This window comes from Fusarium phalaenopsidis, assembly GCF_050370095.1.
Source record: "Fusarium phalaenopsidis strain FUZ10S chromosome Unknown contig_32338, whole genome shotgun sequence".
Taxonomy (NCBI): domain Eukaryota; kingdom Fungi; phylum Ascomycota; class Sordariomycetes; order Hypocreales; family Nectriaceae; genus Fusarium; species Fusarium phalaenopsidis.
Genome location: NW_028145389.1, coordinates 162924 through 186119, shown reverse-complemented (window position 1 = coordinate 186119; position 23196 = coordinate 162924). Strand labels below are relative to the sequence as shown.

Below are 23196 nucleotides of genomic sequence, written 5' to 3'. Positions count from 1 at the left end.
CATTGGACGAGTTCCCATCGAAGAACCCAACGAGTCCGATGCTAAAGTCAGTGCGAAACGAGCCTTTGACAAATCCGTTGACAAGATGCGAATATGGAGCCACCGCTTGAAGGAGTATAGGTTCAATATGAAGCCACAAAAGAAACCCCATGTCTCGTTATACAGCTATGATAGTATATCTGGAGCATTCGGTTCAGGGAGGGCACCTGAGCCCGCCCCTTCTGGCCACTTCTGTCAGTCACTGGGCAACCATAAGATTCTCTCAAGACCGGAGTGGTCTCGCTCATTCCCTGACCTGAGCGCAGAGTGGCCATTGAAGGGATGATTTTCGAGCACGACGATATACGAATCTTTTTCATCAAGCAGAATCTCAGAATAAAATATGAGCCTGAGAGAGAGATGAAGTTATCTTTATGCTCTTTAATAATGTGTACCATGGCCTAATCGACCACATCTAGGGGTCTTAAGCTATTTGTTTGGCGGGCTAGACTCTGCTGGACAAGGCAGTATCTTGTCCATTGGGTGATCCAAGTACCGTTACTTGGGTGACGGCTCCTGGCATATTTTATCAACGCCTCATTTTTTTCTTCTTCGTTCCCCAATTTGTATGTAAAATGCATGAGGACTATATAGCTGTGCTTTATTATAACACTTCACAGGAGCAGGTAACCGTTCATCAGTGAGTGCAATAAAAATTATTAGAGATCAAAAGTGTGAGGCGACTAAGGCAGTGGGAAAGTATGGAAGGACTCTTCCATGGTTTCATGGTTAATAGACTGAGTCGTCACCCTACATGGGTTACTCTTCCGTCGCTGGGTTATCTAGTAGTTCTAGAAACCCGAGATAGCATCGTGCTGGTTGGTGACCGATGCCCGTTCGTATCCTTCTCCTTCAAGAAGACCCTCGGGGCTGAATTGGGTGTTTAAACCTCTCCAGGGCCTCCACCCAGCCAATTTGCCCAGGCCTGAGGAGTGGCTGCCTTGAGACGTGTCATAAAGGCTCTGAGAGACAGATCAATTGACGGGATTTGATACGACTCTTGGTGTAGGCAGGCCGGCGAAGGTGTCTCGGAGTGCAACCGTGCTTCGTTTATAAGCACCTCGAGAGAGCACAGGCTAAGCTATAACGCCCATAACAACTATTTCAGTACCACTAAGTGGCTAAAAAGTAAGCTAGCTAAGACGGGATTTTAGGGTATAGAGATAAAGACTACCTATAAGAGATATGACGGGTTTATGAGAGATCACACATTATATCCGGTGACGGGGCATAAACTTATCTTTTAAGCCTTTAGAGCTTTCCACAATCAAGCTTTCGTCGATCGAAAATGCGGTTCTCAGATCTGGGGTCTTAATTTGAGATATTATCTCCTCAGCCACCCCTTTACTTTCCTCGTGGATAATGTGATCATTAAACTGTTGCTGGTGAGAAGACTGAGGCGGAAAGGTGCCAGGATTGAGTTTGGCGACGTGATTCGGCATTGCAGGACCGGGGCTCAGACTTCAGCGGCTCGAAGATTTCGGTGCGGAAGTGCCGGAGTTTGTTGGAGCGGAAAAGATGCTAGGTTTAAGCTGGCATGCTTTCTTCTGACCTTACGGCTCTCGGCCTTGGGCCGCAACGTGGTAATGGTGATGGACGTGAAGCTCTTGGGAAACCCGAGGGGTTTCTAGGGGCATAAAACTCTCGAGTCCTGCTTTCGCAGTCGGGGCGCCGGGAACAATGTCATACCGCAAGCACTTCATCCTACTCGAGTCCAATCCGACCGTCTTCACTGAGCTGGCCCACGGCCTTCACCTCTCACCTGAGCTAGAATTCCATAATGTTTTCTCGCTAGACGAGCCTGACCTTCTTTCCCTTATCCCTCGTCCGGCTCTTGCTCTGGTGCTTGTATTTCCGACTTCTCCAAACTACGAGGTGGATCTTCAACAGCTTGACATAAAAAAAAAAGCGTGAATATTCCAAGAGCGGCGTTGATGAGGATGTCGTGTGGTTCAAGCAGACTATCAACAATGCCTGTGGACTGTACGGCATCTTGCACGCTGTTGTTACCAACGGAGCCGCAAGGGATTTCATCGGTCAGTACAACTCCCCTTGTTTACATACTTCGACCTAGCCATCACAAGTGCCCAAATCACATCTCGCTAGCCTTCTTACATCAGTCGAACCTCTCAGGTACTTGGACCGCGCGGCCGTCCTGGAGGAGGATGAGCAGCCGGAATCTATCTATAAGACGATTGCTTTGCAAGGCGACACCGAAGTACCCGAAAACGCCGAGGACGAGGTTGACTTTCATTATGTCTGTTTTGCCAAGTCTCACAAGAATGGCCATCTCTACGAACTCGACGGCGACAGGAAAGGCCTAATTGAAAGGGGTGCCTTGGACCAGGACGATGACGTGCTCTCAGAGAGGGCTCTTGGCGTGATTCTCGAGTTTATTCGAGGTGTAGGAAAGGACATTAGCTTCAGTCTGCTTGCTTTGGCCCCAGCAGTAAATTAAAATTATAGTATTAGGGTTTGCCTCAACAGACAAGTGCCAACCAGATAATGTTAAAGTCGGGATCCCTTAAAGAAAGCTCGGCTTCTCTGCTAACTCTGTTTCGATAGCAGAGCTTCCCGCTGACCTTGCCTCATCGCTTTTGTGTCGTTTATTGTACTCCCGATATGACAGTTCGATAAAAATACCGGATCCTGTGTGGCCGGGAGAGTGAAGGTCTGGACATGGCAGCCAGAGACAGGCACAATCAAGAGATGAAGCGGAAGGTAAACAGTTGCAGTTCAACAGACTTGCGGGGATCACCGCCGACGGGTGCGCATAGCAATGCACATCCGCTGCGCCCCCTTTAACTAATCGCTTGCCAGACGCCAGAGATTATTGCCACCACCCCCATCGCACCAGGATCAGCAATATCAGCAGTTATGCCCTGGCTATCTGCCGCACCGACGTAAGTGCTCCGGCCGAATCTACTCTTAAGCCCGCGAGTAGTCTTACAGCCTTGCTCGGCCGCCAATAGCGCTGTTTCCATGACCTCTAGCGTAGTGTTTCCTTTGTCACGGGCCATGTCTGAGAACACTCGCACAAAGGGACTCAATGCATCCATCAGGGTTCTATCGCCCTCTCTAGCAGCAGTGACTTGTTCTAGACTCCTGAGCGCCTGGCATAGGGCAGCAGAAAATGTGCGAATGCTCAGACCATCGTCCCCCAGCGTGGTGACTATGCCTGACGCTAATCCAGTCATGAAGACCGAGTACAAGGCGCCTGATGTGCCCCCCATGCTAAGAGAGACAAGATCGGCGATCTTGAGAACGCCGTGTGAAAGGCTGCTTGTGTCAATCTGTTTCTCTTGCAAGGCTTGAATCAAGGAGGTTGAACCTTCCACAAGCGTGGTCCCGCAGTCGCCGTCGCCCAGGATTGTATCGTTACGGGTAATTTCTGGCTCCGCAGCAACGACAGACTGGTGTATCGCCTTAAGAATATCTTGTAACATTTTAGAGTTACCTACAGCAAACACTTGTTAGCAGAATGAAGCGACAGACATGTTAGGTCCTGGGGAGGCTCGTACATTTGACGGGTGGAATATCTTGGATAGGTCCCGTCATGGCAAGGCTCTCGTTAATAGTACGAGAAGCAACAGGTTTATGTCCAGCCCATGCTGATTGGTCGAGGTTGCAAGGCCATCCCACTGTGTCACTGGGGCTATCGAGCCAGTGAAGAATTTGTGTGGATGTTTTGTCAGACTTGGGCAGGCCAAGCAGCGTGATGCTGAATCCAGGGCAGTCGAGGGCAGACAGAAAAGTGCCGGAGTAGACCCTCACGGGTCTTATTCCGTAGCCGGTTTCCAGTTGTGACATGACCTGCCTCGTGATAGCGAGCAGCTCAAAGCATGAAATACCACCAAGGTTGTTGATCTGAAGCACGACACTGTGGTCTTCTTTCCAAGGTGTGCTCAGGTAACTGCGTTCTGGGTCGTCGTCCAAGAGGTTGCTGAGCATACTCTTGATGAGAGTATCCAGCCCAGGTCGTGGCTTGATACGTCTGCTGCCAGGCTCGTTGTGAATACCAATACCAATCTCCACCTCATCATCTGCCAGTCGCGACTCGTTGGCATGCCCAGGGACATGGCATCCGTCAAGGCCAACTCCAATGGTGCCCATGTGGGCCATGGCGAACTCTGTGACCGCCACGATGCCGTCCAGATCAAGACCAGCAACTGATGCGGCGCCCGCAATTTTGTGGATGAGAACAGTTCCAGCAAGACCGCGCCTACCTACGAGGGCAGAGCGAGTGCGGCCAATGGAGACATCATCCGCCACAACGATCAAGCGGACTGGTGTACCGCTGGCGAGGCGAAAGCGTTCAGCAGCTAGTGTGAAATTGAGCTTGTCGCCGGTGTAATTCTTGACGATAACAAGAATGCCCTTGGGAGATTGGATTCTTGCAAGGCCAGCCTCAATCTGAGCAGCGTTGGGAGAAGCGAAAACAGCTCCACATACGGCCGCGTCCAGCATGCCATGCCCGACAAAGCCGGCGTGGGCAGGTTCATGACCGGAACCCCCTAAATTGTGGATATTAGCTCTTGGACTCTTGTAGACCTTGCCATAGCTTAACAGTCAAGAGATATACCTCCACTGATAAGTGCTACTCGCTGATCTCGGTCCGAAGCATCCCGATACACAACTGTGCACATAGGTGAGAATCTGGTAGCACTGAAATAAATCTGCGACTTGGGATACCTCTATACTTCTCGTCGAGATAGAGTGAAGGGTTTAAGCTGAGGAGGCCCTCGATGACGCCGGAAAGGGCGGATTGTCCATCCGAGACGAAGTTGCGTTGTGCTTGGGCCATGGTTGATGTGACATATAAGGAGATCGCCAAGCCTTGATCCACCAATAAGAAATGAATATGAAAGGAAAGTGAGACTTTTACCTAGCTGGCAAGGCATCAATGTGATGAAACCGTCCAGATATATATGTGGCCGACCATTCAACATCCCACTACATGGAATAGAGGTACTCACACTGTTTCCTTCACTTTACGCGCCAGTACGTAGATCCTAGGGTAACACACCTTGTTCAAACATGGGCCGATGAAAACACCTACCCAGGTTGGTAAGTCAGGATGCAACTGGGCCACAATCGGTGAACCCCCGAGGGGTAAACGGATGACGGCCGGGGTCAAAGACGACCGCCGGGTTTTGTCCGACTAACACTAAAAACGGCGACACAACCTCTGATTTTGCTACAGCTCCCACTGCCGAGTGATTCCTTGCTTCGAGGTTATCATTAAACCAGCCACAAACATATTCGTCCCTCACTGTTCATATTACAGCTTACCAGCACACAGCGGCGTCCGTCTGATAAAATCCCAAAGCTTTCACCATGACGATCATCCATATGGGTGGGCATCCCAGCAAATCTATGGCCATTTGAATTGTCGCTAATAGAACACGGATCAGTCTTCTTCAAGTTCCGGGCTGACGTGACCCAAGAACACAAAGATACCTTCGTCCGAGAGCTCAAGAAGCTCAAGAATCTGACATGTGTCAAAGACAACCGTTTGATCGTTGGAGGGCCATCCATCACCGACCCCATTGAGCGAAGCAAAGGATTTGAGTTTGCTCTTTTGAGCTATCACAAAAACCGAGCAGCTCTCGACGAGTATCAGGCTAGCAAAGAGCACGCCTGGTAGGTTGAATCGATTCCCAAATCTTGTTTTGTTTGTCACACAAAGGTTAATTTCACTGCGCAGGGTTACGAAAACATATATGTTCCCTTACAAGGAGGACTTGTGCCGCTTCGACTTCGAAGTTGCGCCCGAGGATGAATACATGTGCACATTCGAGGCTCTGTCACGATTGAACGGTTTACAAACACCTACGGAGGGGGCCTAAGAGGAATAGTTAGATAATGTATAGGAACGACAGAGCAACCACGAAACTCCATCTCCCTGATCGTGACAATGAACGACATCCTGCTGCCGGTGTCACTTCCAACCCACCGAGCTCATGCAACAAGCGGGGCTTGCCCTGAGTTACGTAAGCACAGGTAGGGGAAGGCGGCTTTTCCCCGGCCTGCCTCTCGTGAATGGGATCCTTCCGTCGCTCTGTGACCGGCGGAGCTATCCGTAGGTCGGCTTTCCCCCGCCTCACAAGCCTTTCTCCAGCCAGTCAGATAATAAATTCCAAACCAAACCAAACCAACTCCGTGCTCTACACACCGAATTTGGCCAGTCTTGCACCCGGCTGATCATTTCGAAATGCAAGCCCTTGTTGTGCCTCGGCACGTTACGTGTCGCGCGTTTCTTGCACACCACCACATTCGTCGCGTGGTGTCGACGGCCACCCATTATGCCGGCATCCGATATTCGTCCTCCAAAGCCCCTTCACGAGTCGCCGTTCTCTACCAGGCCTTAGGTCCTCCCATCATCAACGGTGTTCGGAAGCCCAAAAAGCCCGGTGGATACCAAGATTCAGGTGCCGACATTGCCTACAACCTCAGCCAATGCAACGATGTCGAGGTCGTCGCACCAACCAGGAGCCCAAATCCCACCGAGAATAGCGATTGGTGTTTTCCAGATACCGAGGATGGTATCTTGGATGCCATCGATAAGGGGGCAAACTACCTATGGTCCAACACCATTGTTTTTGCCTCTCATCCGCTCCAGACGTCGACGCGCCTGAATCCCTATGAGGATTCCGTTCGAGTCATCGGTCAGGGTCCTCTCGTGGTTGAAAAGTATGATGATAAACAATTTGTCAATGATTATCTTCGTGCCACTGGCGGTTTCACTATGCCTCGGGCCTTTACTATGTCCTCGGCCTCCAACATCTCCGAATCGGCCGACAATGTCTCATATCCCGTTGTGGTTAAGCCGATCCGTGGCCGCGGTAGCTACGGCGTGAAGGTCTGCCATGACAAGAGTGAACTCTTGGCACATTCTGGGGAACTCTCCAAAAACTCGATGGCGTTCATGGTGGAAGAGTTTCTTCAAGGCGAGGAAGCAACCGTCACTGTCATGCCCCCTGCGCAAGAGGGCAAGGGCTATTGGTCGCTCCCCGTCGTCACGCGTTTTAACCATCAAGACGGCATTGCACCTTATAACGGCGTGGTGTCAGTTACGGCCAACTCGAGAGTAGTTGAGAACGGAGAAACCGACCCTTTATACAACAAGCTGGCCAGGGAATGCGAGCGTGCAGCAAGCATCCTTGGTGTGACTGCACCGATTCGTATTGATGTGCGAAGGTTTAAGGACTCTTCGGATTCACCTTTTGCTCTGTTTGACGTTAACATGAAGCCGGTAAGATCCAACAGTTCACTTCATGTATAACATATCTGACCAGACGTGATAATAGAATATGACTGGACCCGGTCGACCTGGCCGTGAGGATCAGGCAAGCTTGACCCTATTGGCGGCAAATGGTTTTGGATGGGACTACAAAGAGCTTCTGCGGCGCATCTTGGGCACTTCAAGCTCTTTGAAGGTCTTGAGGTCGTTGAGACCCGTGACAGGACTAAAGGAACTCTAGCCTGACGAAGAAATCTCAGTAAATACATTAGATATCTAAAGCAGACAAGTTTCAAACTACGTTGTGCGAATTGGGAGTTGTGCCAGTTGTGGGTTGGGTGATACACCCTGAGGATGGCGCCTGCGGGTCGATTGGCTTGGACCATCAACCACTCAACCTGGCTGCACAAGTCGTGCTATGTCTCACATAGCATACCTAGTAAATGATATAGACCCACAGTCTAGAACGCGGCACTAAAGTAGAGGTTCTCCTTCCCTCTCCTTGCATCGGCTTTCGTACGGGACAAGGTTTCGGGGTTTCGGCCATGTCTAGCCTCGGCTTTTGCCCGTGTTTTAGTTAGGAAGGGCGAATCAAAGACGAGCGCCCCGTGGGGAATAATAGCACAGAAAGTAACTTGGTAAATCCGGGGCATGGGGTAAATAGCACAGAAAGTAGTAAATCCGGGGCATGGGGTAATTTGGGGACAAGCGGTCTACACGAGGGGCTGGGGCTACTTGCAGCGTTTTGGCGCTGGGGTCTGTGAATATAAAGGCTATTAGAACCAGTGAATCATGAAGCAACCCAAACTTCATCCTTCACCACCTCCTTTTCTCTCTGCTCTACGATCGTCGCATCCAGTATGGCATCTGACAAAGTCGCCGAAGGTCAAGGCGACGGCACCGTTGAAATGGTCGAGCTCAAGGGACAGCTAGACCAGAACCGTCTTGCGCCTGCCCAGGCCATGTCCGATGAAGAGTTCCTGGATGCTGAAAAGAAGCTCAAGCGCAAGCTGGATATTCGCCTCCTGGCCTGTGTTTGGCTCATTTTTGTACTCAACTACTTGGATCGAGTAAGTCGACGGGTCCCGTATCATCATTGGATAGCACTTTTCTTGGCTGACTTTTGAACGTCTTGGCGATAGAACAACATTGCTGCTGCCAAAGTCGCTGGCTTGGCAGACTCCCTCAACCTCACCGCTGCTCAATATGCCACCGCCGTCGCAATTCTCTTTGTCGGATACGTTCTGATGCAAATCCCATCCAACATGTTCCTCGCACAGCTGCGTCCATCTCTGTACCTGCCAGCGTGCATGGCGCTCTGGGGCCTTCTGTCAACTCTGACAGGCATCATCCACAATGCAGCTGGCTTGTACGCCATTCGGTTCTTCCTGGGCTTTGTCGAAGCAGCCTTTTATCGTGAGTTACGGGAATCTTTTAGGAAATTATGGGCTGGAATGATTTAACTAACAGCTTGTAGCCGGTGCACTATTCCTCATCTCCTCCTGGTACAAGCGATCGGAAATGGGACTTCGAAGCGCTATTCTGTTCTCTGCTACTCAGCTAGGCAGTGCTTTCAGCGGTCTCATTGGTGGAGGCATCAAGAGTGGGCTTGAAGGCGCACGAGGATTGGAATCGTGGAGATGGCTGTTCCTCATTGAGGGTTCCATCACCATCTTCGTCGCCCTCTTCTCAGCCCTCTCGCTGCCTGACTGGCCTTCGACAACGCGGTGGCTCACCCCAACCGAACGCGCCGTTGCTGAATGGAGACTGATCCAAGATGCGGGACAGGCGGACGAAGATGGCGAGAACTGGACCTATGGCTTCAAGTTGGCCTTTAAGGACTGGCGACTGTACATCTTTGCCTTCATGTTCTTCTGCCTGCAAGTTGCCGCTGCAACCTCCAACTTCTTCCCGTCCGTGGTTCAGACTTTGGGCTACGGCAAGACAGCGTCTTTGCTGTTGACGGCGCCCCCATACTTCCTGGGGCTTATCTTCTCCATTGCGAACAACTGGTCGGCCGATCGACTCCAGAACTCGTCCTTCCACGTCATGTGGCCTCTGGCCCTCGCAATCGTCGGTTTTGTCGTGGGTGCTGCTGCTCTGCAAACCGGACCACGATACTTCGCCATGATGTTGATGGTCGGTGGTGGTCATGGAGCCAATGCTGTTGTGTTGGCCTGGACGCAAAAGACGATGATCCGACCTAGGATCAAGCGTGCTGCTGCCGTAGCCTTTGTCAACGCCTTTGGCAACATTTCACAAGTCTGGACTTCATACCTCTGGCCAGACTCTGACAAGCCTCGATACGTGCTGGCCATGTCGGTCAACTCTGGCTTTGCTCTTGGGACAATACTTCTTGCTCTTGTCATGCGCATCATTTTGCAGCGCGCCAACAAGAAACTGGACTCGGGCGCCGAGGTGTCTGACGTTATGAAGGGAGAATCTCACGCTCAAGTGGCGGGTATGACGGAGGAGGAGCAGCATGACAGCCGAGCAGCATTCCGCTATGTCACTTGATCACTGGTACACGAAGCCCCAACTTACACTTCTATCGAGCCCGTAAAGACTCCCAGAGCTGATCCCACCTCGCGTCAATTACCCAGTCTAGTGCCCAATAAATCCTTTGACGGTGTCGGATATGTGAATCACTGAAGCTTCATCAAGCTGTGACTACTTCCAGAATGTGCATGAGTTGTTGACATCGTTGAACTCCCCAGTTACATGAGAGCCAAGAACGCGAGTAATCAATTACATGTTCCCCGATGGTTGATAATCTCCAAACTCCCGCCCTTGGACTATCCAGTCCAAGTCAAACCAAGTAGTCATATCCCCAAGCTCAGTATAAAAGGACCCAAAATCGATATTGTTGTAGATGCTCGGGAACTCATTGGCAGAAATGAGATCTCCCACATTTGTCTCGTTTACGCCGTCACTAACAGCGCCAGCTTGCCACTGAGATTGGTGCATAGAGATTAGAGAATGGCCAACTTCCATTTCCGTCATGTGGTCTTGGCCTCTGTTCCTCCAGACATCCAGTGTTGTCTGCACTAGCCGCTCGAACTTCTCTAGTGCATCGGCGGCGACGCTCCATGTTTTGCCAAGATACCTCAAAACTGTGGAACAGGCATTGGTATTGCTTGTAAATGTGTCAATACCTACTTCTTGTAATAGACTTGGGTTGATCCAAAGACAGTACATAAAAGTGATGCCGCTGACGAAGACGCTGTGCGCCGTGAGCCAGCTGTTGTTCAGTTTGCAGAATCGCTGTAGCTCAGCACAGATGAGTACAGTCTTGACTGCGCTGTTGTAGCATACGCGCCAGGAGTCAATGGTTGGCTGGGTAATCGCGGGCGATGGCCTGTAAAGAAGCATGAGGCATTGGTGATATTTTATTTCGAGGCTTCGCATCCCGTGATCCGAAGAGTTGCGACGGGACTGCCACTTTAACTGGCTTATGAGTTCGTCGTGAAGGGCATCGCAGGACTTGTGTACGGCAACTTGCCATGCGGGCGTTTCCGTAGGCCAGGGGAAGCGATCGGGCATGTTGACGACTCGGTATAGTGTTAGTTTGATCTCGGCAAGAATGCGGTCGAATCTGAACGAGTAGTGTGATACTAGATATGCCGGCACTTGGAGCCTGGTTCGCTTAGGACTCTGGACGCAAGGCTGAGATGGTTCGGTCTGGCTAGGTGTAATTGGGACCGACTGTTCACCTCCAGGATATTCCACGTCGATAGCCTCATCCCGCAGAGTCAGCGGCCGGCCAAGAACTACAGCCAACTGCCTCTCAAGCGAGTATGCTGACCAAAAGATGCCACTTCGGAGTGTCTTTCTGGTCTCAATTTGGCGTTGATGTTGTTCAGTCATGGTAGCGGTTGTCTCAATCCACCTCCTCTGAAACCCCAAATCCAAGCAGCTTGCAATAATGTTGGAGGTCAAGAACCAGGCGTTCGGGCCATCCACAAAATTGAAGCTACAGAGGGTCAACAGCAGCATGATTTGAAGGCCCTCACTACTGTCATGCAGGGCGAGACTATCGAGACGTGACATGGCAGTCGCAAAGTAGCGCTCCGAAGAGAAGTCGGTAGAAAGGCGTGCCTCCAGGGTGCGAGATCCCAAAGCAATAATTAGAAATATTTGGACTGAGGATATTGGTGACAGACTTGCCTCGATCTCAGACAGTCGAGGCATGTGATGGGTGAAGGCTGACGCTGCTTGAGGATGCCTGGTGAAGAGACTCTGTAACCACCCGTGCGTGACATCCTCGTCAAGAAACGGATAGAGGGGCTGGTAGGTTTCGAAATAGGCATCGACAAAGTGCTGAAGGTCCACTTCAGATGTCCAGTCGGGAGGAAATGGCTTCGCCCTCTCGGCATTGATACCTTGTGCGGCAGCGTTACTGGGTGTTGCCCAACAAGTTGCAAGACCTTGGGACTGGGGAATGGCGGAGAAGATGAGCCTTGCAAAAGGCACCCCTGATGATGGTCCTAGATACTTGGATTCTTTGGAGTTGGCGAGCGACAAGAGCCCGACTTCATGAGCAAGAGGTTCGTTCGGCTTGATTTGGGTTGATACTGCCGGACTAGTTTCGGTCTGGGAATCAGGCGTGGAACCATAGACATTGTGGACGAGATGGCCTAGGGTATGCGGCGATTGGTCTGTGATTTGATGTGGCACTATCTCATCCTGTGGCTGTGGCTGTAATGGGACTGGTGATGGTCGTGCAGCTTGTCCTTGAGGTGCCTGCTGGGCCAGATCGGAAATGGGAGCACCGACCTCGATTGGCTGTGATACTGTCGGCGCATGATCCATCCTTTCCGGAGCTACCTCGCGCAATGCATCTTCCAACCAGCGGAGACGAGCCTCAACCTGGCTCAGGTGACTGTTGCCAGATCAGTCGGCATAGAACTCTCGCCTCCATCGTCATTGACCTCTCAACTTACCTCAGAGTGCCGGCGTTCGGAACCAGACCAGGGCGAACACAGGCATGGCCCACACGAGCACAGTGACCACACGCAGGTTGTTGGTCGTCACAGCGGATCTTCTGGGTGCGACACCGCAAGCACGCAGTCCCCTTCTTTCGACCGGGGACCGGTCCCGATGCCGAAGCTCGTGGGACCGACCGCGGGGTCGGAGAGTTCCGGTTGTTCGACGAGTGTTGGCCTGGGCCCATTTCCTGTTCTTTTATTGCTCAGGCGGCCAATGCGTCGGCCAAAAGGCGATCCTGTGAAGATGACATCGACTGGGGACCCGAGACGGAACTGAACGCAAGGCATGGGGAAAAGCCGATATATGAAGTCGCCGGTGGGGGCAAAGCCGGGATGCCGGGATGGTCCGAACTATTCTACAAACGTTTAGTCTGGAGCACCATAAACCTTGCAAGGCGGGGAATTCGTGTGGAGTAACCTGGTTCAGTCGGCATAAGCCCGAGCCAGGACACCACTTTTCTGAAGCTTTAGAAAATGACGTCGGGCCGCCATGACGACTGGAAAGCTCCCATACATTATAGCATTGTGCTTTTATCGTGATTTCAGCTTTTGGTGCACTACGAATCCTGCCCTCGAGCTTTTCTCACCATTCACAGCCCAGACGCATCACTATGGCGTCGCAAACCCGATACTATGCCTCGCTGACCGACGCGGCTGTCTTTGCCAAGTCTCTCCTCACCAAGTCTGGCTTGCCCGAAGATGATGCCGAGACGATGGCCAAATGTCTTGTTCAGGCTGACACCCGCGGAGTGGTAGGTTCATGTGGCCACTTCAACAATCAGTCACTGCAGTTGCTAATAAGTAATCTTGCGTCTACAGGACACACACGGTCTTGCACGACTACAGCAATACATTGAACGAGTGACGAGTGGACTATTCAAGGCCAAACCCGATATCAAGATCACTGAGAAAACACCCGTTGCCGCCCACGTCGACGGCGACAATGGCTTCGGTTTTATTGTCGCATGCAAGGCCATGGACGACGCTATCCGTCGTGCCCAGACTTATGGCATTGGTATCGTTACCGCCGAGCACTCGAATCACTTTGGCATGGCGGCTACGTACGTAAATCAGGCTCTAGATGCTGGCATGATCTCTCTGGTCTTCACCAACTCGGCCAAGCAGATGCCGCCTTTCGGTGGAAAGGAGACTCTCCTCGGTATCTCTCCTTTTGCTGCTGGTGCCCCAAGTCAAAACGAAGTCCCCTACATCTTGGACATGGCCCCTTCTGTGGTGGCCAAGGGAAAGATTCGCCGTGCTGCTCGACGAGGTGAAAAGATCCCCCTGGGCTGGGCCTATGACAAAGATGGCAAGCCCACCGAGGACGCCGAGGCCGCTCTGAATGGATCCATGGCCCCCATTGGTGGTCCCAAAGGGTCTGGTATTGCTATTCTCATGGACATCATGTCTGGAGTTCTCTCTGGTGCCGAGTTTGGCGGAACTGTTGGCGACCAGTATAAGGAGGCTCGGCCGCAGAACGTCGGTCACTGCTTCATTGCCATCAAGCCTGACGTGTTCATGTCGGCTGATCAATTCCGCGCCCGTATGGATACCTTGGTGCAGCGAGTGCACGGTGTAACCCCTGCCGAGGGCTTCAATGAGGTCTTGTTCCCTGGTGAGCCAGAATATCGTCTGGCTGTGGAGCGAACAAAGCAGGGCCTCCCGTTCGCGGACGCAGAGAAGAAGATGTTTGATGATCTTGCAAGCAAGTACGAAGTGTCACAACTCAAGCTTTCTGAGACCCCGTTAGATAATTAAATAGTATGTGAGCAAATAAAATAAGGACTGAAAAGTTAAAACAATGCTAGATGCGATAGATGATGACTGTTCCTATGACTAAACGCAATGAATGCAATCAGTAATATCGGTAATTGACATTGTGCATCTGGGTGTGCAATAGGTATCTTTACATGGAGCTAGTTCAGCTTATCAATGAGTGTGAATTATTGAGGAAGAAACCTCTAGAGTATAACCGAGACCGAAATCCCATAACGAACTCAGAACCCATCATTTGTTCAAATCTACTGTGATTGATAAATGGAGGCACCGTAATACTCCAACGTGTGATGTTTCCAGAGGCTATGGCTTTAACCAAACGACCGTGTGCAAGTCAAGCATTGGTTATCTCCGCTTAATCGTTTTACTGCTTATTAGTCAAAGATCCATCTTTTTCACTTATTTCTTCCCACGGAACTTGCCAAAGGCTTCCTCTACGGACGTGCCTCCACGGATGGCCTCGGCACACTTCTCATCAGCCGAAACAACAGTAGGGACAATTTCCAACACCTTCTCAGCCAGATCGGAAGGTAAGACAACAACACCGTCTTTATCTGCAATTATGTAATCGCTAGGGTTGATCGGGCAAGTCATACGTGCACCGCCGGCGGTGCAAATAAGATCACGTGATATATCGCACCGCCGGCGGTGCAAATAAGATCTGTTATGTAAGACCGACTTATGTGTGTGTGATCAAGAGATATCCCTCCCTCATCTATTGAGAGAGCATCTATTCGTGCAATTAAAGAGATTAAGAGGCCTTCTATGTATATAGATATTCAGGATACAACGTAATCTATTAACCACGCGCCAATCTGCCTTGGGCTGTGAACAATATGTGATGCCTTCACTTGCATAACTGAATAGCATGGTTCTGAAGTGAATCACTTCAATGCTTCTAATATATAAAGCAGGCTTTTTCTTACTGAAGAAGGCTTTTATCCTCTCTTAAATAACACCGCGAAGATAAATAACTAGAATTAAAACTAAGGTCAGAACCCTTAGGACTTCCCTATCTTCATTAATAATATATCAATACCGGCCAGGGCAATATATCCAATAAATATAAATATCCCAGCTACTTTGCATATCATTGCTGGTAACTAGTAGTAAGAGCAACGTCCCAATAATCCTCATCCGGGAGCCCAGCCTCTGCAGATGCATTATTAGTGGGCTCAGCATATATTGCCGAATGACCCTACCACATCCAATGCTCTATATGCCCGGAATCCCTAAGCCCTTATGAGAGCCCAGAATACTCAGTATCCTCCTCAAGGTGCTCCTATCGCTATGCTATCACGCCCATGGGGATATCAGGTTAAGGGAGAGTAGCATATTACGTATTAGAATTAGCAGCTACAGCAATAACAACAGAGGGTTAACCCTGATATTAACCCCCATTGGAGCACACATACCCTTCAGGCCAGAGATCAGGTATATCGGAATCAGCCCGTAATTATCCTAGGCACGGTTTGGCCCTCGCCGGCGGTGGGGATGACTACCTATTAGCTAACCGTCATAGCATTAGAGAATGCAGGGATTCACATTGCGGATATCAATTAGAATGGCTATATGTAGTGGTATTAGCAAGGAAGGCAGTGATTTCTATAGGGGTAGTTATTTTATTCCCTAGATAATTAAAGGCTACTAGGCCCATAATACACACTCATTTAACTCACCCATAACTCAACCAAAATAAGCTATTAGGTTATATATAATATGCTCGGAGATTCGCCTTTTCTTTCTCTTTCAAATAGTATATACTAATTATATCTCGTATTAATTTTATAAATATTAATAGGGGGGGTTCCCGCCTCCATACCAATCCTCCTATAATTCACGATCCCTTTCAGCAGCATCCCAGATATGCTGCATCCCTCGCCGCTATATAAAGGGCCGCTATGCTATCTCTTTCTCTACATTAGATTCAACCCGCTCAGTCTCAGCCTTATCCCAATCAAGATAACTCATCATCTCCTCCTTAGTCCAGTCTCTAATGCCATTTTCCTCCCTGCAATGCCTCCCCATTTGCTTATAGTCAAGGCACCAGTTATACTCAGCTTTAGAGTAACGTATAGGCAGCTTCATAGCCTTCCTAAATTGCTAGTTAGTCTTAACCATTCCCCGAGGCAACGTAGCATACCAGGCCTCTCGTGCTTCCTTATATCATTGGAAGATAGCACGAGGATCATCAGCTCGCAATGCAGGCGCGGCTGGGGCAGCTATTAGCATAGCTGCCGGGGGAGATAATACCCGAGTTGTTGTGTGTGTTGATACATGTGTTGTTGTAATGGTCTCGGATATAATAGAGGCGCCTGATGGGGATAACGGGGATAAGGAGCGGGTCACAGAGCGAGAAGATATATACGTTATTATCTGCGTGGTCGTAGAAGTCTGGACTGGAGCCGCCAGTGGAGCCGTTGATAGATCCTCGTAGCGCAAGGGGCAAGCCTTTGAGGTCATCTTATGGCCAAGCTCATGACATCTCGAACACTTTGGTTGTGCCCTTGGCTATGATGCCCTCCCAACGAGCTCAAATGTACTGAGCTCACGCTGTGTGCTCATTGCCGGCAGCGTTGAATTAGCCGCTAGGCGATCAAATAACTTATAAGGCTCGATGAGAAGCTGGGGGATCCCTGAGCGCTGGAGGTGCCAATGTGTGTGGAAATAGTGTAGTTAAAGGGGCTCATTTCGCACTAGCAATAGCTGAAGGGTATGAGCACAAGGCAGACTAAGAGTCCTCGTAAATACGCCTATACACGCGGGATATGCTTCTAATAGTCGTTCCCGCTGAGAGTCAACCTTATATAAGGCTTCATGTGAGATCCAGCCACGGATATGGCTATATAATACCCCTGATAGCCGAAGAGGCGTGCTTGTGTGCTGCCTGGCCTGAAGTGCCTCGAGTTCGGCAAGCTGATTTAATAGCATAAGCTTAAGGATCCTCCAGGCCCCAAAGAGGTCAGCTTGCGAGGTCTTCAGGTGTGATTTAATAAGCTTATGAATACCCTCGCAACGAGATATAACATATTGCTCAAAGTGGAGGTATTAGTTAACCCACGCCTTGATAAATCGCTCCTTATAGGGATCTAGCTAGGTCTGGATAAGGTAGCCCACCTCATTGATATGCTTCGGGATATAGAGCTCCTTAAGCTTTTTGAGGTTCTCGTCGTAGATATCCTCTGTTGCTGAGGCAATAAGCTTATGCTAGAGGGCAAAGAACTTATTCCACTCCTCGAGCCCCTTAGGGTTGCTTTTATCTTGAGTGAATGTAGGCATATAATAACTCAGGATAGCCTTATTGATATGCCATAAGCATAATAGCGAGATTGACTTAGGGAAGCATGAATGAGAAGCAATTACATTTATATAAGCTAGGCAGCGATCTATGAGTATCACAGATGGAAGAGCCACCTTGTGAAGCTCGTATATGCTCCGTAGATATATGAGGGCCTAGGTATAGTTGTCTTCTTCCTCGCCACTAAGGAATACAAATGCAACGCAGAAAGTTCGTTGATAGGCATCCATAGCAACTATCTCGAGAAGAGGCATCTTATACTTATTGGTCTTATATGTATAGTCTATTATAAGTACCTCGGGATAAGATTGAAGGTACCCTAGTGACTTTGGATGTGTAAATATTGCTGCTATAACTTAACTATTATTATCGAGACGAAGACGACTCTAGAAGCCCTCGCTCTTGAGCTTATTAGTAAGGGCACGTATGTTACTTTGGCCTTGAGCAAGGTCTTGTTTGCCCCGTGCAATGCAATTATAGATATCCTGCTGTGTAGCAAGTGTATCTGAATTGATGCGTAGGTAGGACCTAATCTCCCTTGGTTCAACGCCGGCCCCGTGAAGTCGTTGAACTATTGATTTGTCTTGCCGGGATAATTGACGAAGCGTTGGATGTGCCACTTGACTGAAGCTTGGCTCATGATTATGCTTATCAAAGCCAGCCTCAGGACGATGCCTCAGACTCCAAATACCGCCGCAGAGGCTCTCCTTTGCTATGACAGAGAAGCGGCATCCCGTATGGCGCGTTATAGTCTGCCGCCGTTGCTGCTTTGGGTCCTTGGGGGCAGGAGTGCGCCCTGCTCCACGGTCACAGTTAAAGATAACTACGCATCTTCCATTAGGAGTCTTCCTTGATCTCCCAGTCACAAAGGCATAGCCTCGCGGCGCAGCCCAGGCATTGATCGCGGTGCGTAGGTCCTCGCGGCTGTGATATTCGCCCTCGGGGGGGAGGGCATCATCGGGGAAGGAGCGAGAAGCCGCAATTGGATCCATTGGAGCAGGGAAAAGAGATTGTAGATAGAATTGATAATGCAGAAACTACTGGTCATTGAATTGGGGTGATAGAAGCTGTTGATGATTAAATTGAGGGCCTTATTCGAAGGGTGTTATCCCCGTTCAATAATGCCACGTTGCCCTTATTTGCACCGCCGGCGGTGCGATATATCACGTGATCTTATTTGCACCGCCGGCGGTGCACGTATGACTTGCCGGTTGATCGTGGCTTCTTGAATCGACGATTGTAGCTGGACAGGAATGTTGACCTGCGAGGGGAAGCAGACGGCACCGCCGGCCGTTGTTCCGTGAGTTCGTGCAAAGAGCTAGCAGATGGGTCTTAGTTTCGCACGCAAACGAGAGGGAGGTTATATGCTTGGGCTTACAGGGAAGTTGAGGTCGCGGTGCTCTTGAAGGTCTCGGACGGATCCGTCAATGACCACGCCCGCTGCACCCAGGTGCTTGGCTCTTAGTGACATCAGGCCCCCATAACATGCATTGATATGAGGAGTAGGTTGAGAGACGAAGACCACTGCATCTTTCGGGATTTGATCAATCTGATTCCTCTCTGGTTAGCTGGGACAAATTCTACGTGACATGGATCAAATGACTTGTAGCACGTACATAGTTACCCTTGACCTTGGGAGCAGACATGTTAGACTTGGGCTCAAACTTGACCGTGAAGGCAGGGCCGACGATCTTGGTGTCGCCCATCTGAAATTCAGGCGAGTACAGATTGATGCCCTCAAGAAAACCACCGTGGGCGTGTCCTAGCTTGGACAGGCCATCGGAAATCTGGTCAGTGTCAGTGAGAGCTGGCCACATAAGCATTTCTGGTATAGTGGATGGACTTGCGTCGCAGCTGGACCACTGCTTGAGGCGGTCGATGATTGATTCCGTGGAAGACATTGTTGCGAGGATGATGGTAACCGAACTGTAGCGTGGTGCCCCCCCAATGGCATATTTTCTTTGGATATAAATTATCGAAGGCTGTATTATCACCCATAGCAGAGGCTTCCCCGACAAGGACCAGAAGTGGATGGATGCGGGGACTCGGCTTTTGCCCAATGAATGATGACCATGGCTCGGCCATAACCCCAACTCCACACCGGCATCAACCCGAGTAGGGTGGAACCATGTCACCCCCTTGCGGGTTGTCTGTATCGGTTTGGAAGACGTTGAGAAAAGACGTCAACACCAAGGCATAAAGAACTGATGGCACATCATCAACCACCCTTCACAGGCAAATTTACCACATTGGGTCGCGACCATGGCTTCGTTTCCGCAGAGCAACCGTACTTACCAAATTCTGGATGCTGCGTCCAAGGGTGGTTACGCCGTGGGAGCATACAATTGGTAATATGATGCCCAATGACTGAATTTCGAGGCTCTGCCATTGTTGTTCTAATTCCTATGTAGTTACAACGATGATGGCGTCATGGCCGTGATTCGCGCGGCCGAGGCTGCCAAATCGCCCGCCATCATCCAAGTCTTCCCTTGGACCCTCAGATTTCAGGGCCCTCACTTTATTCGATATGTCATTGAAGCTGCCCATACCGCCAGTATTCCGATCGCAGTCCATCTAGACCATTGCATCGAGCCGGATGACGTCGAAGCCGCCCTCGAACTGCCTTTTGACTCGATCATGGTCGACGCCTCTATCCACGAACCAGCCGAGAACATCCGCCGCTGCAAGGAGATTGTACAGAGGGCGAACGCGAAAAACATCGCCATTGAGGCCGAGATGGGCCGCATAGAGGGTGGCGAAGATGGCCTTCCTCCTGTCGACCTCGACACAATCTTAACTCAACCACATGAAGCGCTCGAGTTCGTTCGAGAAACGGGTGTCCAGTTCCTCGCCCCGTCTTTTGGAAATGTTCATGGCAACTACGGTCCAGGCGGCCCAGAGGCTTTCTGGAAGCTCCCTCTGTGAGTTCCCACAGCACCATATCAGCTGCACACTTTGTGGATGTGTTGAACTGACAGAGCGCAGTTTGATGGATGTGCACAAATCCATCCCCGATATTCCCTTAGTGTTGCACGGCACTCACGGTGTGCCTGATGATCAATTCCGCAAGACTCGTGCGTATGGCATGGTCAAGGTCAACCTCAACAGGACAGTACGGGACGAGTATACAAAATTCGTCACAGACAATGCTGGCAGATTGGAACTTACTGTCTTAAAAATGAAGGCGGTGGAGGTGTACCAGGCATCTATCGAACGGGTTATGAGAGACGTCCTGTACTCTGCTGGCAAGGCCTCGTAGACGAAGAGAACCAAGCAGTCGACAAGAGCAAGATCCGACTTTGTTCCCGTTGCCATGCCTCGCGCTGCATGCTTTGAAACTTCCCACTAAGTATAATGGGGCTTGGGCCCATCTCGTACTACTCGAGGCGTTAAACCTTGGCCCCTTGACCGGCCAAATCCCGTAGCGCAATCCTTTAGCGTGAACAAAACCTTCTCCCACGCTCTCAACCCCACTCGCCCCTAATGAGATTGAACCCCGTGGGCACGACCCATGCGTTGACGCTGATGCCAATAGTGCCCTAGTATTTTTCTGGGGATTGCCCTAGCTTGCCGGGGCTCCGGAATGTTGGCACTCGAATGGGATCAGCCGATGAGCAAATGCATAATCCGGCAAACACGGAACTCATAGTGCAGGCGGTGTCAGCAGTCTAAACACGAGCCACGACTCGAGCCGGCTCGAGTCTCAAAGAAACAGGATTGTTGAGAATCAAAGTAGAGTTTTCAACTCTGAAGCTCCTCGGTGAAGTATCTAGATGAGCTACTGAGATTCATCTGTCATTTTCGCCTTACGTACTGGGAGCTAAGAGTACTAATCACCGAAACAACTTGACCCTTGCACGCGTGGTTGGCGAGCATCAGATTCCAACAGGGGCTGGTCACCATTTTACTTGTGCCCCAAACAAACCCTCCCTTGGGTAGGTTAGTGCAAGGCCGGACGAGACCCATCCAACGTACGACCAAAGACTCGTTGACAACCCGTTAAAGTAGTTGTTCCTCCCGACTATATTTATCTTGGTCATTCCCTTCCTTCTGCTTCTTGACACGGGTCGCCCACATCAAACCGGCACAAGCCCAACTACGAGCAAGATGCCCCTAATCGACAGGACTGTGTACGAAAAGACTCCGAAGGAAGCCATCTCCTTCAGGATCCTCTTGTACTGTATAATTCTATCCTTTTCAGGCGCAATGCATGGTTAGTGTGGGATGCCCTTAGATCCTCGACATCTCCATTGACAAACAACCTCTTCATAGGATTCAACACTGCCAACATATCTGGCGTCCTGGCCATGAAGCCCTTCGATTCCCAATTCGAACTTGACAATATGAGCGATGGCGAGCTGGCTAATTGGAAAGGCTGGATCACATCCGTGCTAATTCTTGGCTCTTGTCTTGGCTCTCTCACATGCGCACCTGTTAACGACAGACTGGGCCGCAAGCCATCCCTGGCCTTCTTCTCTGTCCTATTCGTTGCATCTGCAGTCCTCATGACCGCCAATCCGGGCCGATCGAACGGAAGGATCGAGTTCCTCTTTGGACGTATCCTCTCAGGCTACGGCTCTGGAGCTGCGAGTGTCATTGGCCCTGGCTACATTGCCGAGATTGCTCCCCAGTCCATCCGTGGTGGCCTGACTGCCCTCTACAACGCCAATACCATGCTGTGTGTTGGCCTGGCTTACTGGATCAACTATGGCTCGTTGCAAAACATCAGCGCGGACACAAACACGCAATGGCAGGTGCCAATGGCCGTCCAAGCTCTACCTGGAGTGGTCCTGATTACCGGCGTTTTTGTCCTTCCCGAATCGCCTCGATGGTTACTTAGCCGGGGAAGAATGGAGGAGGCTCAGCAATCTCTAGAACGCCTACGACGTCTGCCGCGCGACCACCCTTTTGTGCGCCAGGAGTTTGATGGCATCCAAGCAAGCCTGGAAGTACAGTCTGGCAAGACCGGCACCATCAGCATGGTCAAGGAGATGTTTGGTCCAGCCATCAGAAAGCGCCTGTTCATGGTCATGATCATCCAGGTTGGCTTCCAGTTTTCTGGCGGCAACATCATCACCTACTACAACACTTCCATCCTGTCATCTATTGGACTGACATCCCGTTCCACCAACTATCTCTTTTCTGGTATATATGGCCTGGTCAAATTTCTGGCTGTGCTGGCATATTCTCTCTTCCTCGTTGATCGCTTTGGAAGACGCATGGGCCTTTTCATTGGCTCAAGTCTCATCATCGGGTCTCTCACATACATCACCGTCTACCTTGCTGTTGCGCATCCCGAGGCAGAGTCTTCGACAGGTCCCGCTGGATGGGTTGCCGTCATCTGCATTTACATCTTTGCGTTGGGATATGCTACCTCGTGGGGTACTGTTCCTTGGATCATTAACGCCGAGGTGTTCCCAACGAGACTGAGGTCAACTTGTATGGCCACCTGCGTTACCTGGCAGTACTTGATCAACTTTGCGCTTTCTCGGGCACAACCGAACATGGTTATTGCTATGCATGCCTGGGGGCCATTTCTGCTCTTCACGCTCTTTACGACTCTCATGACGATATACTGCTTTTTCGCGTACCCCGAGACAAAGGGTCTGTCGATGGAATACATGGATGAGCTGTTCAAGTTGCCTTGGTACAAGATAGGAAGGGGTAGTTTTGCTGTCTTGGAGGCCCAGGCTCTCGCCCAGAGCACGCTGGGAACGGAAGAGAAAGGAGCCGAAGACTTGATCGGAGGCAAGGATGAGATCGAGGTCGCATCCAAAGCGTCGCCGAGGGCGTAAAGTTGGCGCCTTCCGGATGTGAGAGAAAGAGGCCGCAGTCAAATTGTGTGATACCTA

At 50.5% G+C, this 23196-nt stretch overlaps 9 protein-coding genes across 9 annotated transcripts; 7 read left to right on the top strand and 2 right to left on the bottom strand.

Moving 5' to 3' along the window:
* Window positions 1-1719: 1719 nt before the first annotated feature.
* On the top strand, window positions 1720-2497 carry LRP88_14354 (uncharacterized protein; the record flags this gene model as incomplete). Its single annotated transcript, XM_083250699.1, has 3 exons — window positions 1720-1881; window positions 1949-2079; window positions 2173-2497. The coding sequence occupies 3 exons, from the start codon at window positions 1720-1722 to the stop codon at window positions 2495-2497; spliced, it is 618 nt and encodes a 205-aa protein (XP_083093554.1).
* A 343-nt stretch (window positions 2498-2840) lies between these two features.
* On the bottom strand, window positions 2841-4843 carry LRP88_14353 (uncharacterized protein; the record flags this gene model as incomplete). Its single annotated transcript, XM_083250698.1, has 3 exons — window positions 2841-3496; window positions 3561-4553; window positions 4723-4843. 3 exons carry the CDS (start codon window positions 4841-4843, stop codon window positions 2841-2843), a joined length of 1770 nt encoding a protein of 589 aa, XP_083093553.1.
* Window positions 4844-5376: 533 nt separating this feature from the next.
* LRP88_14352 (Dabb family protein) lies at window positions 5377-5888 on the top strand (the record flags this gene model as incomplete). The annotated part of the gene is made up of 3 exons (XM_083250697.1): window positions 5377-5395; window positions 5454-5682; window positions 5747-5888. 3 exons carry the CDS (start codon window positions 5377-5379, stop codon window positions 5886-5888), a joined length of 390 nt encoding a protein of 129 aa, XP_083093552.1.
* Window positions 5889-6253: 365 nt separating this feature from the next.
* Window positions 6254-7523, top strand: LRP88_14351 (uncharacterized protein; the record flags this gene model as incomplete). Its single annotated transcript, XM_083250696.1, has 2 exons — window positions 6254-7294; window positions 7350-7523. The coding sequence occupies 2 exons, from the start codon at window positions 6254-6256 to the stop codon at window positions 7521-7523; spliced, it is 1215 nt and encodes a 404-aa protein (XP_083093551.1).
* Window positions 7524-8142: 619 nt separating this feature from the next.
* LRP88_14350 (uncharacterized protein) lies at window positions 8143-9799 on the top strand (the record flags this gene model as incomplete). Its single annotated transcript, XM_083250695.1, has 3 exons — window positions 8143-8352; window positions 8425-8698; window positions 8760-9799. The coding sequence occupies 3 exons, from the start codon at window positions 8143-8145 to the stop codon at window positions 9797-9799; spliced, it is 1524 nt and encodes a 507-aa protein (XP_083093550.1).
* A 3082-nt stretch (window positions 9800-12881) lies between these two features.
* On the top strand, window positions 12882-14028 carry LRP88_14349 (Ldh family oxidoreductase; the record flags this gene model as incomplete). The annotated part of the gene is made up of 2 exons (XM_083250694.1): window positions 12882-13022; window positions 13090-14028. 2 exons carry the CDS (start codon window positions 12882-12884, stop codon window positions 14026-14028), a joined length of 1080 nt encoding a protein of 359 aa, XP_083093549.1.
* Window positions 14029-18381: 4353 nt separating this feature from the next.
* On the bottom strand, window positions 18382-19245 carry LRP88_14348 (RraA family protein; the record flags this gene model as incomplete). Its single annotated transcript, XM_083250693.1, has 4 exons — window positions 18382-18411; window positions 18549-18662; window positions 18723-18893; window positions 18961-19245. The coding sequence occupies 4 exons, from the start codon at window positions 19243-19245 to the stop codon at window positions 18382-18384; spliced, it is 600 nt and encodes a 199-aa protein (XP_083093548.1).
* A 361-nt stretch (window positions 19246-19606) lies between these two features.
* LRP88_14347 (class II fructose-bisphosphate aldolase) lies at window positions 19607-20603 on the top strand (the record flags this gene model as incomplete). The annotated part of the gene is made up of 3 exons (XM_083250692.1): window positions 19607-19692; window positions 19756-20265; window positions 20330-20603. 3 exons carry the CDS (start codon window positions 19607-19609, stop codon window positions 20601-20603), a joined length of 870 nt encoding a protein of 289 aa, XP_083093547.1.
* An 848-nt stretch (window positions 20604-21451) lies between these two features.
* On the top strand, window positions 21452-23139 carry LRP88_14346 (sugar porter family MFS transporter; the record flags this gene model as incomplete). The annotated part of the gene is made up of 2 exons (XM_083250691.1): window positions 21452-21557; window positions 21617-23139. The coding sequence occupies 2 exons, from the start codon at window positions 21452-21454 to the stop codon at window positions 23137-23139; spliced, it is 1629 nt and encodes a 542-aa protein (XP_083093546.1).
* Between the last annotated feature and the right edge of the window lie 57 nt (window positions 23140-23196).